The 19,527-nt window shown below is 40.3% G+C and overlaps 1 protein-coding gene across 1 annotated transcript in view; it reads right to left on the reverse strand.

Annotated features, from left to right (window-relative positions):
- EPB41 (erythrocyte membrane protein band 4.1) overlaps positions 1 to 19,527 on the reverse strand; it is a 170,953-nt gene that overhangs the window by 88,726 nt on the left and 62,700 nt on the right. Inside the window, exons 2-4 of the mRNA XM_049774683.1 lie at positions 16,394 to 16,871; positions 11,014 to 11,220; positions 7,554 to 7,658 (exon numbers count right to left, since the gene is read on the reverse strand). Coding sequence (XP_049630640.1) covers positions 7,554 to 7,658; positions 11,014 to 11,220; positions 16,394 to 16,864 — 783 coding nt within the window. The 5' untranslated portion in view covers positions 16,865 to 16,871. The remainder of the gene's footprint in view (positions 1 to 7,553; positions 7,659 to 11,013; positions 11,221 to 16,393; positions 16,872 to 19,527) is intronic.

The following is a 19,527-nucleotide window of genomic DNA, read 5'->3' on the forward strand; positions in this document are numbered from 1 at the left end:
TGGTCCCCCAAGCCAGGAGTGATTTCTGAGCTCATAGCCAGGAGTAACCCATGAGCATCACCAGGTGCGACCCAAAAACAAAAAACAAAAACAAAAACAAAAAAATCAATGGCTAGAAGAATAATATTTTCAGGGAGAGGACACCCTTAGTAATACCGAAGGCTAGTCCTGGCCTACAGTTTATCCCACCAGTGCTAGGGGGACTGTGATAAACAGGGATCCCAGAATATACTCCAGTCTTTCCTCCTATTTGTTTTTTGTTTGGGTCACATGAACTGGGCAGAGGAGGTTCCTCTGCCCTCTCATAGCTGGGAAGTATTTCTCAGTTGTACTTAGAGGACTGCGTTGTGATCAAACCCAGGGTTCCTGCATGCAGAACATACGGTTCTAAAAGCAGCCAGCATCAGTACTTCTATGACCAATTACTTAATTCACATCATTTTATGTGGTCAGCAAACATTTGAGAGATGCCCCCACATACTACAGGAGATGTAATTCAGCACTTGAGAACTTGCCTGGCAAGCGTGAGATCCTGGGTTCAATTTCCAACATCGTCAAAACAGAAAGCCTCTGGAGCTAGAACAATAGCACAGCAGTGTGCTTGCCTTGTACACTGGCTTGTTCCATCTCCAGCAACCCACAGGGTCCCCTTATGTAAGATGACACCAGCTATTAACAGAAAACAAAGGCATTCCCCATCTTCCTTTTTCCATTAATCTCTCTTTTGATACGTAAAAGTCCACTGGGATTACTAGACCTTCCCTCTCCTGGTACATGGGTATTGGTTTAATAAAGAGGCAGTTTGGCTTGGTTCTAGCAGACACCATGAGGGAGAAGCCACTGACTCCATTACTCTTTCCTGACTGGCTTGGCTTATTTTTTTTTTTTTTTGGTTTTTGGGCCACACCCTGTGCCGCTCAGGGGTTACTCCTGGCTATGCGCTCAGAAGTTGCTCCTGGCTTCTTGGGGGACCATATGGGACACCGGGGGATCGAACCGCGGTCCGTCCTAGGCTAGCGCAGGCAAGGCAGGCACCTTACCTCCAGCGCCACCGCCCGGCCCCTGGCTTGGCTTATTAATTCTTCGTGCTACACTGTTTCTTTAGACCCATCTGCATAGGGTTTAAAAACATGGTGCCTGGGGTGATCTCACAATTCATGGATTTTATTTTACACCCTTAGCCCTCCAAAGTGATTCCTGAGCTCAGAGATGTAAGTTCTGAGCACTACTGGGTGTGACCCCCAAAAATGAAAAGCTCAGACATACATCATAGTTACAAAAAAGGACCTTTTTTGGCCACTCACAGTGATACTCCTGGCTTTGTGCTCAGAAATTATTCCTTGCAAGTTCAGGATGCCAAGGATTGAACCTGGGTCTGCTGCTACAAGCAAGGTAAATGCTCTACCTGCTGTGCTATCACTATGCCTCTCCAAAAAAAAAAAAACTTTAAAATAGCATTTGCCCTCAAGCTGCTTCAAGGAAATAGGTGAAGAGTAAACAATACGTTATACATTATTAGACATATATGTACATCCTACATTATGACAGAAATGTACAAGAGTGCTATGATAGATAAGAGTATAGAACATGGTAAGAGTGATTAAAAGGTATACCAAAATGGACTTGGAAAGAGATAGGGCATGTTTCTCAAAAGAAAGCTTAGGCAATTTAACTTGAATTTTTTTTTTATTTTGTTTTTTAGGTCACACCCAGTGACACTCGGGGGTTACTCCTGGCTATTCGCTGAGAAATCGCTCCTGGGCAGGGGGGGAACCATATGAGACCATACTAGACGCAGGGGAATTGAATCGCGGTCCATCCTAGGCTAGCGCTGGCAAGGCAGATGCCTTAGCACTTGCACCACTGTTCCAGCCCCTAAATTGAAATGTAAAGAGTAAACAAGAGTTAACCAGATAAAAAGAGAAAGGCAGAAATTCTAGTTCAGCATGTTAAACATTGCTGACACAGTCATAGGGAGGGGAGAAAAAACAGAGGGGGAAAAAAAAAACCCAGTAAGAGCAGGGAAGGGCCAGAGCAATAAGGCAGCAAGTAGGGTGTTTTGCCTTGCATGTAGCCAACATGGGTTCAATCCATGGCATCCCATATGGTCTCCCGAGCTTGCCAGGAGTGATTTTCTGAGTGCAGAGCCAGGAGTAACCTCAAAGCACCACTAGATGTGGCTCAAAACAAAAACGGGAAAGAAAAAAAAAAGAGTTAAGATTATGCAGGACATAGTATCCCATGATAGAAACTGAAACCTTATTAAGTTCTAGGCAAGGGGAGTCACTTAAATGTAGACTTAAAACAAAGAATGGTAAAAGGAAGCATGACTATGTATAGATGAGGGACTGAAAAATTGCTTGTCCTTTGAAGTCTTTCTTCCTTTAATAAAAAAAAAAAAACATTGGTCGGGGCCAGAGAGATAGCATGGAGGTAAGGCATTTGCCTTGCATGCAGAAGGGCGGTGGGTCGAATCCCGGCATCCCATATGGTCCCCTGTGCCTGCTAGGGGTGATTTCTGAGCATAGAGCCAGGAGTGACCCATGAGGGCTGCCGAGTGTGATCCGAAAAAAAAAAAAAAACAAAAAAAAAACATTGTTTATGCTGCTGGTGGTATGATGATTATGAATCACTGCTCTGAGATGTTTATAGAAACTAGAGTGCAAGTATTCTATGTTTCACTGCTTAAAACTTAAAAATAAAATAGAGTCTTGGGTGGTGTAATAGAAGGATTAAGGTGCTTACCTTTCATGAGGCTAAACCTGATTCTATTCCCGGCACAACAAATAGAGCAGAGAATAGTGCCCTCAAAACCATATGATATGTCTTAAACCAACCCCACTAGTCATTTCAGGTCAGGATTGTAGTTCAGTAATCTTTATCCCTGTGCAATCTTGTGCCTTGTATATGTGAGGTGTTGGGTGTGAGTCCTAGCACTACCGAAATAAAACCATACACACAAAAAGCAGGAGAAAAATTATATATGATTTAACCAAATAATCTAATTTTATTTTTTGTTATTTTTTGAGACAGACTCATCAGTGCTCAGAAGTTACTTCTGGCTCTGAACTCAGAAATTATTCCTGGCAAGCTCAGAGAACCATAAAGGAGACCAGAGATTGAGCCTGAGTTGGCTATGTGTGAGGCAAATGCCATACCCACTGTATTATTTCTCTAGCCACCTCATTTTATGTTAAACTCTCATTTTTACCAGAAGAGCTAAAAACTTTTTGCTTAGTAAATTGAGAGGATGGAGGATAGAAAATAGTATATTAATATGGGTGACATTTCCTCCAAAGAAAAAATCCTTGATCTTTCATGAATAATTATAAACAAGAATAAAATGTTGGAAGCGACTATTTAACTTACACAACCTTAACACACAGTAGTAATAAATCTTTTGGGAGAAGTTTCTGACTTCTTTTCATCTTCTCTTGCCAGACTCAGCCTGGCAATGGGCTTATTATCATGTATTCCGTAGGGAAAAAGAGTGGGCAAGTCATTCCAAGTGAGGGGAAAAGTTAGTGCAATTAACTTCCCTCATTGCAGTATTCCACAAACAAAACACAGATCCTAAAGCTCAATGGGAGAAAAGCAACATATACAAAGGGCAAATGTTTACATATACTGAAAGAGAAACCAGAGAGAGGGCACAGGAAGTAGGAAAAATATTTCTCTCATTATAATAGGATTCACATTTTCCCCACAATGTGAGAAATTAAATTAGTACATAGGAAATTATAAAGATCAGATAAACTACAATAGCCAAGGAAAGAGGAATGAAAAAACTGAAGAAGAGATTTATGTAGAGATGAATAGTAGGCTTCCAAGACTGAATGGCCAGTGAGTGATTTGTGGAAAGCCACTTCATTTTTTCTTTCTTTCTTACTTATTTTGGGAGAGGGTGGCAGTATTGTGGTAATAATGCTCGGGGGTTATGCCTGGCTCTGAACTTAGGAATATCCCTTAGCAGGGCACAGGGGGCAATACAGAATGCTGGGAAACAAGCCAGGGTCGGCCATGTGCAAAGCAGACAACCTACCCACTGTGCTATCATTCCAGCCCCACTTCGTTTTTCTCATCTCAACCCAGGGGATAGTCTCAAAGAGCCTCTGCAGCACCAGTATCCACTGTGCTTTCAAAATAACCAGAAATGTAGAGTAGTAAAGGACTGTTTTACAGTTTTAATAATTTCATAACTAGCTGTAAGGTGACATCCATCTATTAACGCAAAACAAAGGTGTTCCCCCACCTTCCTCTTTCCCCAAAAATCTCTCCCTTTGATATGTCCACATGGATCTTACTCCACCCTACCCTGTCCGGTTGAATTTTGTACCGAGTTTAATAAAGAGAGAGTAATTCTGGCTTTGGGGCACTCAGAGGGACCATGAGGCGCAGACTGGTTCCATGAATATCTCCTGATTGGCTTGGTTTATTAATCCTTCACCACTACCAACCCTGCTTCTTTAGACCTGTCCATCTGAGGCTGCAGTTACAGTGCATGGGGTGATCTTACAAATTCTGGTTTTTATTTCTGGCAATGAAAAGGGACGCATAGGACTGAGAAGACCCCAACACTGGTGAAAGCCTTGATCTTCTGGTGGATAATCACCATCATGACCTCCTTGAACTAGACTGAGTATACAATGTCGTTCACTGGGATCGTGAACATGGCCCATTCTGAATGTGGCAGATGCTAACTCAGGTGGGACAGAAGCAGGAAGTAAATGGGAGAGAGCTGAAGACTCTGAACAGTGTCCCAAAGGCCAAGGTACACCACCTTTCTTCTACCAAAGGTGCTTTGTGCAAAGAACCTGGCCCCCCCCCCAACCTGCAGCAGCTTATCAGCTTATCAAGACCACTAATTGGGTAGAAGCCAAATAGAAAGCTCCATTTGAGGAGGACCAACAGCAAGGAAATGAGCGTGTCCCCCTTCCGAGATTCCAGCTCAGAAACTGAAGCCCTTTCCATCCCCGACAACCTTAGCAGCCTACTACTAACTACAGAAAGAGATGTCAAGGATCCAAGTCCAGCCAAAGACCAACTGAGGAGAAGCTGCTTTCAGAACCATCTGCAACCATCTCCTAAAGTTAATAATTTCCTTCTCTATTTTTGTTGTTGTTGTTGCTGTTTTTTTTGGGTCACACCCAGTGGTACTCAGGGGTTACTCCTGGCTCTGTGCTCAGAAATTGCTCCTGGAGGGGCCGGAGTAATGGCACAGTGGTAGGGCGTGTGCCTTGTGCGCAGCTGACCTAGGACAGACCGAGGTTTAATCCCCTAGTGTCCCATATGGTCCCCTAAGCCAGGATCGATTTCTTATTTAAGACTCTTTCATGACTTGGCCTAATGTAGTTCCCCAGATTCATCTCCATTCCTTGCTCTTTATTTTGTTTCTCAAAGGACACTCTCTCAGCTCTATGCCATTCCCTGTGCTATCCTCTCTTCTTTCTCTTTACAGGCCCATTTTATCCTCTAAGCAATATATGACATCCTCACTCCCAGGAAGTTCCCTGTTCATGTTCTCTCATGACAACTTGCATTTTCTTTTGTATAACATTCATCACACTAAACTAAGTTACAGAGAACAGAGACCATTTCTATCTAGTTTACATTCTTAACCAAATCATCTGCAAATACTTGCTAAGATGGACTAAATACTATAATATCTGCAAATACTTCTTAAGATAGACTAAATTTTTCATTACATTTAAGCTAAGTATTTGTAATTTTCTGTTAGCTGACCCAGAAAATAACTTAAATGCTAAGTAAATATTTTGCTTAACCATTCTTCCTCCTCTAGGTTTTCATTTTTCTTTTACTTCCTTCATAAGTTAACTATTGGTGGGGAAGACAGCTTAAAGAAGTCTGGAGTATGTGGCGGCCTGGGTTCAATCCCTGATATCACATGGTCCTCCAAGCACTTCTAAAAAGTCACCATGAATACCAGTGTAGCCCTGAGTACTTGGAAATAGCCACACTTGGGTGTGGCCTAAACCTAGAAGAAGAAAAAAAAAGTTAAGGGACTGGAGAGTACTCCACGGTTAAGGCACATGCCTTGTAAATGGCTTACCCCAGTTAGATCCCAGGCATTACAAGGCCCTTCAAGCACCACCGGGTATGGCCCTAAAAGTGCCCAGACAAAATCTCCAGCTCCAAAGAGCCTAATAAGCATGACATCCTCATGCTCTTCCATTAAACTAAGAATTTCTAGGGCCCACCCAGCATTTATTTTGTAGACCTCCCAAAAGCAATTATTAAAAATTAAGCTAAAAAGAATTAAACTAACTACAGATTTTAAGCTTGAAGAAAACTTTAGATTCACTGCATGACTGCTTTAATGATACTGGGACTTGACTGTATTTTATAATTTACTCTCTAATCATAATGTAAGTATATGTATCAATTATAATACTGGTAGACAACCTAGTCAACTAATATTTATTATGAGCCACTCATATAGCAGATAAAATACTAACTGCTTAATATGTGGTTATCAATACCTGACTGTTATTAGGATATCACAGTTCTTTATATTTCCTATATTTTAAAAATATCCAATATAGGAGTCAGAACAATAGCATAGTGGTAGGGCATTTGCCTTGCATGCAGCTGATCCAGGATGGACCTTGGTTTGACCTCAGTGTCACCCAAGCCAGGAGCATGGTCACCCCAAGCCAGGAGCAATTTTTGAGCGCATAGCCAGGAGCAACCCCTGAGCATTACCAGGTGTGAAGCTTTTGGGCCCAAAATAAATAAATAAATAAATAAATAAATAAATAAATAAATAAATAAATAAAAATTAAAATCCAATATAGAAAACTGATCAACACAACTGAGTTTGTAGAAGAGTAGGAGGTTGAAAGAAAGAGGTGATGAGATCCTTGGCATACTGGGTGTAGTGTTGGAATTATGTTCTTGGAAACCATCATTAACAGTATTGTAGGGTCCAGAGCAATAGTATAGTGGCTGACCAGGCTTTGGTCCCTGGCATCCCATATGGTCCACCAAACCTGTCAGGAATAACCCATAAGCTCTGTCAGGAGTGGCCCCAAAACAAACAAACAAACCAGAAAAAAAGTATTACAAATTACATATATCAATCAATAAAAGAAAATTGTAAAAATTGTAAAATAAAATACTAAGATAAATTAATTGGAAAAATTAAGTAATTAAAGAAAACCACCTAGTATATACTTTCTTCAATAATGAAAGAACATGTCCTAATTCTTTGAAATGTTAATTTTAGAGGACAAATCAGAGAAACAGATTTCTCAGATTTCAGTAGAGAGGAATCACAATATTATGTCTTGGATAGCTAGGCATTAATATATATATTCTTTCATTTTGTTGTTGTTTTTGGTTCAGTCCATAGCACTCAAGGGTCAATCCTGTCAGGGTTCAGGCAACGAAAAGGGATGCCAGAGATTGAACTCGAGTTGGGTGTGTGCATATGCTTTACCTTCTGCAATATCTCCCCAAGCCCAAGCAAAACTACATTAACAACAAAAAAATTAAAACAAGTCTAGGTCATCCTTTTTTAGTAATCTCCTTACCTTAGTAGCTGTATTATCCCAAATGGCTAGCCCAAAGTAGTCTTCTTCCAAAAGATTAAGGTGCTCACACACTCGCTTAAGCAAATCTTGTCCCTTAGCATGTTTCTGCAAAGATAGATATACTTTAGTTGAAATTCCCTCTTATGCCTGTATTCATCACCATGTAAAACAAAATGTCACTTTCCAATTTCCTCTTTCATCCTTGTTACTAACATTTTCAGATGGCTATACAGCTAAGTAGTTCAATACGAATTACCAAAATCTTGTTTAATTTGTCAATTAAAATATGCAGCACATTTTTATTATAAATAAATAAATAGTTCTATAATTCAAAGCAATATTTAACCACCTATTCTATCTATATACTATTCCCCACTGGCAGCTTGAACATTGTACTTGTTTCATGTACTATTTCCTGAAGCTCAAGGTAGGCTGCTGTCAGTCGCTGTGATCATCTAAGTTAATTACATCAATGGCTGACAATTCATGGCTGCTATGAATATCATTATACTTCCTATTATTTCCAAACCAATCCCCCAAGAAAATGAGCTAAGTCATTCCCTAAATCCCCTATATCTTTTCAGGAAAATGTAAAAAAGATAAAACTTGGGGCTGGAGCAATAGCACAGCAGTAGGGCGTTTGCCTTGCACTCTGCTGACCCAGGACAGACCGTGGTATGATTCTCCAGTGTCCCATATGGTCCCCCTAGCCAAGAGCGATTTCTGAACAAAAAGCCAGGAGTGATCCTGAATGTCACCCAGTGTGGCCCAAAAATTAAAAAAAAAAGAAGAAAAGATAAAACAGATATCTTGGGCCAGAGAGATAGCACAGCAGGTATGGAATTTGCCTTGAGTGCAGCCGACCCAAGTTTGATCCCCAGCATCCCATATGGTCCCATGAGCATGCCAGGAGTGATTTCTGAGTGCTGAGCCTGGAGTAATCCGAGTGCCCAAGGAATGTGGCTCAAAAAACAAACAAAAAATTTAGATATCCTACACATAGAGGTTCTTTGATTTGTGCTATGTATCACCACCTTTATTGCTGTGTGTGTGTGTGTGTGTGTGTGTGTGTGTGTGTTGAAGAAAGGGACAGGGAGCAAGCGAGTGAGCAAGAGAGAGAGAGAGAGAGAGAGAGAGAGAGAGAGAGAGAGAGAGAGAGAGAGATTTGGGTACTTAACCAGGTATTTGATGCTGCACCAAAATTAATGGGTTCTTTTTGTTTTGTTTTGTTTTGTTTTTTGGCCACACCCAGTGACACTCAGGGGTTACTCCTGGCTCTCAGAAATTGCTCCTGGCTTGGGGAACCATATGGGATGCCGGGGGGATCCGTCCTAGGCTAGCACGTGCAAGACAGACACCTTACCACTTCGCCACCGCTCCAGCTCCTAATGGGTTCTTTTTAACTGGCTTTTTTTGGTGGGGGAATCACATGTGGCAGTGCTCAGGAGACTATATGTGGTGCTAGATCAAACCAGATTTGTAGTTATTGCCACATGCTAGGCAAGTGCCTTAACTTTTGTGTCATCTTTCTGGCCTTTCTTAGTATTTTTTCACCTAGAAAATAAAACCACTAACAAATATTGGGTACTTATAATTCCTTCTGACAGAAGGAAATTGCCCTAATTCAGACACTGAGCTTCAAAATCAAAAGTTCTGTGCTTGGGGACCAGAGCAATAGAACAGTAAGTAGGGTGCTTGCCTTGCATGCAGGCAACCGGGGAACAATCTGGCATTCCATATGGTCCCCTGAGCCTGCCAGGAGTGACCCCTAAGCGCAGAAATAGGAGTAAGCCCTGAAACACATCCAGATGTGGGCCCCATATACCTCCCCCCAAAAAAGTTCTGTTCTCGAGCTGGAGCAATGGTACAGCAGGTAAAGTGTTTGTCTTGCATGCTGCTGACCTAGGATCAATACCTAGTATTACGTTTGGTCCCCCCAAGCCCCATCAGGAAGGATCACTGAGTACAGAGCCAGAAGTTGGGCCCAAGTACTATTGGGAATGGCTCCAAAATAAACAAACCAAAATCCCAAAAAATTATATGCATACTGATAATTATTCTATCTACTTGAAATTGTTGAAAAACATCAAATAAATACTAGTGCCTTCTGATGCAGAGTAGAAAATATTTTGAGAATTAGAAATAATTTTGGCACAATAAATAACATGTCCCTTTCAATGAGCTGAATTGTTTCTAATTATTAATGGAAATTTACAAGGATCTTACTTCATTCAGAGTTCACCCATCAATTATACATCATTTTCATCATTTTCCCCTTTTGTTTTAACTCAGATTAGATCCATTTAAAGGGTCTCTGTCTGGATATTAGACTGAATGAAAGAATGAATGTGAGGTACCTTTCCCATTTGCTATGTATGATGAATAGATCTAGATCTGTTCTAGATCCTAAGTGAGTTCTAGTTATTGGAATAGTAAATATATGAATATATTTGTTGGGATTTCATTTATAAATTTGGAGGGAAAAATAATTAAAGAGCAATTAATTACTCTTTTTGACAACTTGTGCTTTAATTATTGGCAGTAGCAAATAAATAATTCAATTCACAAATAATCTGTTATGCACATAAGATAATACTAGATGTACATTGTATACTTTATCAATAAAGGTTATCATTAGTAATAATCATCATAATTACTTTTTTACTTTTCTTTTTGAATTTTGGGCCACACCCAGCAGTGCTTACTCCTGGCTTTGTGCTCAGGGATCATTCCTGGCAGGATTCAGGAGACCATATGGCTGTAGGAGATGCACATTAGCCATATGCAAGTGCCCTATCAACTGTACCCACTGCTCCAATCCAATAATTATAATAATTGTTTTACTTTAATGAGCATGTCACTATTGATCATTACAGCTCTGGTTAGTAAAACAGCTAATAGGTTTTTAAAGATTTTTAACTTGAAAGAATAAAGTAGGGGGGGGGTGTTAAAAAAAAGAGTAAAGTAGCAAAATAATTAATAACCCTTTTGTTCAATTCTTGTTAAAATAATATTAAGAAATAGCATACTTTTATTAATAGTATTATATGCTATCTCCCTGAGCTAAAGAAATCTATCAAGTAAGGTGATCAACGTTTAGGTATAGAAAACAGAAACACAGAGATAGAAACTTCTCTCACAAATAGTTATGGGGATGGATGGACCTCATATAAGAAATTGAGGCACTACTGGGAAATCAAGTCATGGAAGGTTGCTACATAAATAACAAACCCTTTAAAAAAAATGCTTTGACCATAAAAGTAACAAATGTTCAAATCACAAGGTTTAACAGGCACAGGGAAAAAAAAGGAAAAGAAAATATGACTCATCAAGCTCTCAATTAACACTTCATTTCATAGAAATGATCAGTATACTGGGTCTTATGTTAGACCCTGGCACCACTAATCTTACACAAAACAATTTATAGCAATTTATATTACTGGAAATTATCTGAACTCACCTCCACAACACATTCATAAACAGTATCATCTAACAAAGAAATCTTGCAATGCATGTTTCTGTGTCTTCTGACAGATTTCTGAGATGCTTTTAACTCTCTTTCTGCTTTTGATTCTGGGCTTTCTTCTTTTACATCTGTTTTAGTGCATTCTTCAAGTCCTTCCTTGGTTTCAAAATCCAGATCTTCTCTTTGTTCTTCCTGAGCTGGCTATATAGTCATGACATCACCAAGTTAATAATAAAGACTTCACAAAGCATGTTGTACATACTATTTCCCAATAAAATGTTAACGTTATACTTTAACAATGATGATGATGATGATTTTGGTCTTGGGGCCACATCTTTCAGCACTGGGGTCTACTTCCAGATCACTTCTTGGGGGTTGCTCACAGTATGCTATGGGTACCATGTGGTGTCAGGAATTAAACTATGGTTCTTGCATGCAAAGCATGCACTCCAGCCCTTTACACTATCCCCTGGTTCTTATAGTTTATATGATAAATAGCTACATAATACCACCTCACATATGATAGCAATATTATTACAGTATAATGATATATATTAAAATACTAACTGAAGAAAAACAAAGTGATAAGATTTAATAAATACTCTGTTGCCTTCGCCACATTTATTACAATAACGATTTTGTAATCTGATAATTTTTATTAACTTTTTTGTTCTTTTTTTTGAGGCCACACCGTTTGATGTTCAGGGGATACTCCTGGCTAAGCGCTTAGAAATTGCCCCTGGCTTGGGGGGACCATATGGGACGTCGGGGATTGAACAGCGGTCCTTCCTTGGCTAGCGCTTGCAAGGCAGACACCTTACCTCTAGCGCCACCTCACTGGCCCCATAATCTGATAATTTTTTATCCTCTCCTTTAAAGTCTCTAAGAATAGGGTTCATGTTTGTTTTTTATAATAACAATAGGAAGCATTTACATAGCAATTACAATGGGTTAGGCTAGTTACTGTTCTAAAAGTATCACTTACATGAACTCTTTTTGTCCTAATAATAATGCTATGCAGAGTATGCTATTATTTTTCCTTACAGATAAGAAATTGAGGCTGAAGAAGTCAAAATCACTTGCTTAGGATGACACACTAAGTCATTTATCAGCTGAAACCTCTATACCATACTACAGCTTTTATTTATTAATGTATATTTAGCTTCTGAACTGACATACAAAGTAGATTTTCAAAAATATTTGTTGAACAAATAAACCTTACAAACTAAGATGTGGGCTAGAGAGAGTGTTAAGATACTTCCCTTGCATAAGTTCAACATCAGGTGAATCTCCAGAACCACATTATGCTCCCCTGAGCACTGCTAGGGATGATCCCTAAGCACAGAGTCAGAGTAAGCTTTAAGTACAGGCAGGTATAGTATTTGTTGCTCAAGATCTAAAACCAAACGAAACTGAGACATAGCTTCTAAAATATCCAATGTACTCGAGGAGACAGATGCTATTCTAGAACAAATCACTTTTATATCATCTAGGATAGAGACACTTGAACCAGTGGCATAGCTCAGTGCTTGCCTAGCACATAGATAACCTGGTTTCAATTTCTAGCACTCCATATGGTAAGTGCCCTGACCACCAGGAGTAATTTTTTTTGTTAGTTTGTTTTGTTTTTGGGTCATTCCTGGCAGCATTCAGAGGCTACTCCTGGCAGGTTCAAGGGACCATATGGGATGCCAGGATTTGAACCACCATCCTTCTGCACGCAAGGCAAACACCTTACCTCCATGCTATTTCTCCGGCTCCTCACCAGGAGTAATTCTTTTTTTTTTTTTTTTTGGTTTTTGGATCACACCCGGCAGCGCTCAAGGGCCACTCCTGGCACTATGCTCAGAAATCACCCCTGGTGGGCTCGGGGGACCATATGGGATGCCAGGATTGGAACCACCATCTTTCTGCATGAAAGGCAAATACCTTACATCCATGCTATCTCTCCGGCAGGAGTAATTCTTGAGTGCAGAGCTAGGAGTAACCTCTGAGCACTTCCTGGTGTGACCCCAAAACAACCCCCTCCCATAAAATGTGATTCTACTACACATAATAAAAATATGATGAATCAAATAAGATATTATCCATGACTGTAAAAGCTAAATTCTAAAGACTAAAAGAGTTTATTCCAAGACAGAATTCAAATGACTGAAAACAGGCTTTGCATGCAGGGGTCTGGGTTCAATTCCCAGCACTACAGGATCACTTGAGCACAGCCCTGAGCAATCTCACGCACAGAGTCAGAGTAGCCCCTGAGCACCAACAGAACCAAAGAACAAGAATTTGTTCCTTTCAACATGACCCTTTAAAATGTTATTAACAATACTAATGATTATTTTCTTTTTTTATTTTATTTCTTTTTGTTGTTGTTTTTTGTTTTTGGGTCACACCCGGCAGTGATCAGGGGTTACTCCTGGCTCTTGGCTCAGAAATCGCTCCTGGCAGACTCGGGGGACCATATGGGATGCCGGGATTCGAACCACCAACCTTCTGCACGCACCTCCATGATATCTCTCCGGCTCCTAATGATCATTTTCTTCATATGCAAACATCTGCATATAATTGATCTCAATTATGATTTAATACAATCTCAGTGAATGAGACTTTAGTTTAATTTAAAACTTTGAGCATTATTTATTTCAACTTCAGTCCAAATTTTATCTTTAGAAAAACAATGATTAATATCTAACTCTCTTAGAGGGGGAGGGAGTTAAAAATCCTGTAAGTAGGGACTAGAGACAGTACAGCAGATAGGATGTTTCGCTTGTATGCAGCTGACTTGGGTTAGATTCCCAGAACCCATATGGTCTCTTGAGCCCACCAGGAATGATCCCTGAGTGCAGAGCCAGGAGTAAATCCTGAGCACCACGGGATGTGGCCAAACAAACAAAATATATATATGGAAAGTACCAGGCTCCATGAAATAATGCAATTTAACTCTTTCAAAGAGTTCAAATTAACACTAAAATTACTTATTAAGGTAAGGAGGTGGTGGTGGTAGTTGTTATACTTGTTGTGTAGAGAAAAGTAACCTTATCAGGAATGGGTGGGATATTTGTTGAGGGCTACACACTAAGTGCCAGGACTATTATAGACTATTATAGACAGTGAGATAGATCAAATGGTATGTAAAGTAAGTGTCTTAACAATGTCTAACACTTAACCTCTTGCTTGGAAACTGCTTGGGAGTAGGGAAGGTGTTGAGTGATTGGGGCACATCTGGTAATGCTCAGAACTTACTTGTGACTCTGTTCTCAGGGGACCATAGGGGCTGCCAGCAATGGAACCCAAGTCAGCCACAGAGAGGTCAAGGGCTTTGGGGCCAGAGCAGTGGCGCAAGTGTATGCGCTACCTAGGACAGACCACGGTTCGATCCCCTGGCATCCCATATGGTCCCCTTAGCCAGGAGCGGATTTCTGAGCGCACAGCCAGGAGTAACCCGAGTGTCACCACTCAGTGCCCCCCCCCCCCCAAAATCAAGAGCTTTATCCACTTACCACTCACTTTCTAACTTACTTTCTAACCCTCTGTGGTCTACATTATTTTTGTTTGTTTTGGGGCCACACCTGGTGGGGCTCAAGAGTTTACTCCTGGCTCTGTGCTCAGTTATCACTCTTGGCGGGGTCAGGGGACCATATGGGATGCTAGGGATTGAACTGCGATCTGCAGCATACAAGGCAAACACCGTCCTAACTCTACTATGGCTCAAGTCCTTCATTAAAAATCTTGAACCAGGGACCGAAGAGATAGCACAGTGGCGTTTGCCTTGAAGCAGCTGACCCAGTACCTAAGGTGGTTGGTTCGAATCCCAGTGTCCCATATGGTCCCCTGTGACTGCCAGGAGCTATTTCTGAGCAGACAGCCAGAAATAATCCCTGAGCACCGCCAGGTATGGCCCAAAAACCAAAAATAAATAAATAAATAAATAAATAAATAAATAAATAAATAAATAAATAAATAAATGAACCTTTTCCTTTGCTACAAATTCCATTATTAGCACATTAAGATATATATGAAGAATAAATTTATTTGATAGATTCCTTTCTTTTTTAATTTTTTATTTGTTTTGGGGCCACACCTGATGGTGCTCAGGGGTTACTCTTGGTACTGTATTTAGGGATCAATCTTGTTGGTTTGGGGAACCATATGGGATGCTGGGGATCAAACCTGGGTGAACCTGTATTATCTCTCCAGACCTTCTTTTATTTTATTTACTTATTTTTAAAACTTTATTTATTGATTGATTGGTTTTGGGGTTACACCAGCAGCGCTCAGAGGTTATTCCTGGCTCTGCACTCAGAAATAGCCCTTGCCGGGGCCAGAGAGATAGCATGGAGGTAGGGCATTTTCCTTGCATGCACAAGGACGGTGGTTTGAATTCCGGCATCCCATATGGTCCCCCAAGCCAGCCAAGATCAAGTTCTGAGCGTAGAGCCAGGAGTAACCCCTGAGTGCTACCGGGTGACCCAAAAACCAAAAACCAAAAAAAGAAAAAAAAAATAGCCCCTAGCAAGCTGGGGACCATATGAGGATGCCAGGAATCAAACTGGGTCCCTCCCGAGTCAGTGTATTCAAGGCAAATGCCCTTCCGCTGTGCTATCTTTCTGGCCTCCTTTTTAAATATAAAATTTTTTACATTAGGTAAGTAGTACAGCTGGGAGGGCAACATAAGGTCAACCCATGTTAAACCCCAGCATCCCATATGGTCCCCAGAGCCTGCCATGAGTGATTCCTAGGTGCAGAGCCAAAAGTAACCCCTGAGCACCACCGGTGTGACCCAAAAACAAAAAATAATTTTTACATTAAAACTTTTTAATATTAAGGCATCATGATTTATATAGCTATTCATAACTGAGTTTCAAGCATACAATGTTCCACTGCCAATGTTCCCAATGCTTATGCTTCCACCTTTTCCTATAACCTGCTTCTTGACAGGCACTTTTTGTTTGTTTGTTTTAGTAGGCGATCCCTGGCAGTGTTCAGGGTTTACTCCTAGATCTGTGCTTTTGGTAGGAATCAAGAGACCATATGAATCAAAGCTGGGCTGGCCCTGTGCAAAGCAAGTGACCTATCTCTACAGACCTATACAGCACATTTTCTTAAAAAAGCATTTTTATTGAGGTACTGGGATTTACTATACTGCCATCCTATTCATGCATGCATCATTTGATAAATTCTTTGAGTTATATAGCATCTTTAAAAAAATGTTTTTATTGATTGACATTAATTTCCTTTGAGTAAAAACTCTAAAACTTTACTTAGAACCTTTGATACCTAAGCCATCTCCTTAGTAAGAAATACAATCAAAGGTTCGTCAATGAAAAACAACAGTGCACTCCCACCTCCCACACATTCACTTGAGTCTTCTTACCTGTGTTTCTGCACTGCTTAGTGAATGAAGATCCAAGGATGGGTCTGTCTTGAGTTCAGGTTCTGGAGCTGCAATTGGGGCCTTTAAGATGATCTCCTCATCCAGACAGGTACCTAATTCTATCTCTTTCTGACCTCCTTCCCCTTTCTCTTTACTTGGCTCTACTTCCCTACTTTCCTCCTCAGAGACCTGAGACTTGGGCCTTTTGAGAAATGAGGAGAAAAGGCGTGACAGGCCCCTACTTTCTGGTGTCCGCTCCTTGTTTCTGATCAAGTCTTCATGAGTAGGAGTGTCTCCATTGGATGTTTTTAGCTTCTGCTCGCACTGATCATCTCCCTCAGCAACCGCCTGAGAAGCCTCTTCTAGCTGTGCTTCTTGCTGGCCTGAGTTTGGGGCTCCTTCACCTTCTTCCTTCTGTTGTTGGTGTGGTGAATTTTCAGCCTCAGCCACTAAACTCTTCTCTGTTGTCATGATGTTGCTATTAAAAGGAAGATAAGAAATAAAGAAACTAGTAAGGGAAAAAAAAACACATTACTGTAGACAAAGCCCTAAATCAGGTCAACTGTATCCAAATCTATTCAGATATTTAATCACCAAGAGATAGTACTTAAGTCCATTTAATATAAAACTTTCCATTAAAATAATAAATAAATAAATAAAATAATAAATAAATTAACTATACACCCTTATTAAGTTATTAATGCCTCAGTTCACTAAAGATATGCAGAGTAATCAGCTTAATCTAGTACCACCTCAGTGAAAGGCATTATATTTGGGGGGGGCACATCTAATGCTGTTTAGGGTTTAATCTCAGGTTAGTGGTTGGGCATTGTTCCCAGTGATGCTTGGGAAAATGTGGGAGTCTTGCATGCAAAGCATGCACTCATTTGATAAACTAAGTTTATATATCTTTTAAAAAGTATAGTTCCTTTCTGAGTATTACCTTTTAAATTCTTTAAGACCTTTTTCCATTTTAAAAAAAAAAACTTAGTTTGGGCACCAGTAGTACAGTGGATAGGGCTGACCTGGTTGATCCCTGTATTCAATATGGCCCTTAATTAATTAATTCCTTAATGCAGAACCAGAAGTAACCTTTGAGAACTACCAGACCTGGCCCAAACAGTGAAAATAAAAATAATTTTTTTTTTGCTTTGCTTTATTTTATTTTGGAGGTCACTCCCAGCTGTGCTCCTGGCTCTGTGTTCAAGATCACTCCTGGCACTCTACTCAGAGACCATATTCAGTGTAGCAGATTGAACAAGTGTTGGCCACAAGCAAGACAAGTGCTTTAAACTCTGTACTAATTCTCTGGCCATTATCTGCATTTTTAAAAACAGCAGTAATACTATATAATAAAGAAAAGATAAAAGATAAATCAAGATAAGAAAAATGTAGAAAATAAGTGTTGACTCAAATAATATCTCAAATACTTTTGGGAGGCCACACCAGGTGGTGCTCAGGGGTTACTCCTGGCTCTGTGCTCAGAAATCACTCTGGCATGCTTGGGGGACAATATGGAATGCCAGGAATCGAACCCGGGTCCATCCCAGGTCAGCTGCATGCAAGGCAAACACCCAAAGGCTGTGCTATCTCTCCGGCCCTCAAATATTTAAAACACATTGACTATAGAGGCTGGAAAGAGGTAGTACAGCAGATAGGGCCCTTGCCTTGCACGTGACTAACCCAGGTTCTATCGCCAACATCACATATGGTCCCCTGAGCACCACCAGGAGTAATTCTTGAATGCAGAGCCATGAGTTACACCTAAGCATCATCAGATGTGGTCCAAAAACCAAAATAAATAAAAATAGAACACAGTGATTTTTATTTACCCTTTTTATCTCAAAATTCCAATATTAGTCAGATTTTACAATTATTACCAGAGAGCACTATCATACCTAGTTTATTAACTAAAGAATATCTAGGGGCCGAGCAGTGGCGCTAGAGGTAAGGTGTCTGCCTTGCCAGCACTAGCCTAGGACGGACCGTGGTTCGATCCCCCGGTGTCCCATATGGTCCCCCAAACCAGGAGCAACTTTTGAGCGCATAGCCAGGAGTAACCCCTGAGAGTTACCAGGTGTGGCCCCCCCCCCAAAAAAAAAAAAAGAATATCTAGCACAGAAGGGAACCTTAGGTAATGAAATTGACTACTGACCTTACAGTCTGATTTACTGAAAATGTTTTTCTCCAAAAGCATTTGCATTGTCTTTGCAAGTGCTGCACAATATTCTTATTTGGGGACCAGGTTGGGTCACACCTGGTAGTGCTGGGCACTGGAGTAACTGTGTACTTTGCAAGCAAGCACCTTAATTCCTGCACTAGCTCTCCAGACTCATGTTGTATGCATATTATTTTGAAGTGATTTATTTGGATAGTATTGATCCAAACTAACTCTCATTCTATCCTCAAGCTCTTCACACTTCTGGTCCTCTATGATGTTTTTATGGCTACTAGAAGGCACCTTCTCATCATGACCAACTCAGCTCAGATCTTAGCAAGTCTCCTAGGGGCTGCCCTAAATCCCTCTCTAAGGCAATTACCCTTCCCCTCAACCCCGAAGCAGCACTACTCTCCTTTCTATTATCAACAATTATCTTGTTTCTTTACCTAAGAGTCCTTATCTCCCTACCCGCTAAAAGGTAATTCAAATACAGAATAACATCTGTTATGTTTTAAGTATTAATAAATGTTTGATGAGTAAGTTAATTTCAACTAAATATGGTGGATAAATATACAATGCAAAGGCATTATCTAAATTTATTCAAGTCACTTTACTACAAATACACACTGCTCATTTTATCCAGGAATATTTGCCAAGTACCTAGCATAGGTTTTATAATAGGTACTAGGAATACAAAGGTAATAAAATAAGGAAGGCCTATGCCATCATAGGATTTTATAGTCTTCATTCAACTTCAATTTTATTGAAATGAAAGAACACTCCAAGAGAAACCTTACTGACAGCATGAGTTAAATCGAAATAACTGTATGAGCTGGAGAAATAGCTCAAAAGCTAGTGTACATGGGGCTGAATCCCCAGCACTGAAATTCACAGAGCCTTATCTGGATTGACTCCCTACCAAGAGCCCAAACTAAAACACACATACATACACACACACACACACACACACACA

Source organism: Suncus etruscus, chromosome 6, assembly GCF_024139225.1.
Source record: "Suncus etruscus isolate mSunEtr1 chromosome 6, mSunEtr1.pri.cur, whole genome shotgun sequence".
Classification (NCBI taxonomy): Eukaryota; Metazoa; Chordata; class Mammalia; order Eulipotyphla; family Soricidae; genus Suncus; species Suncus etruscus.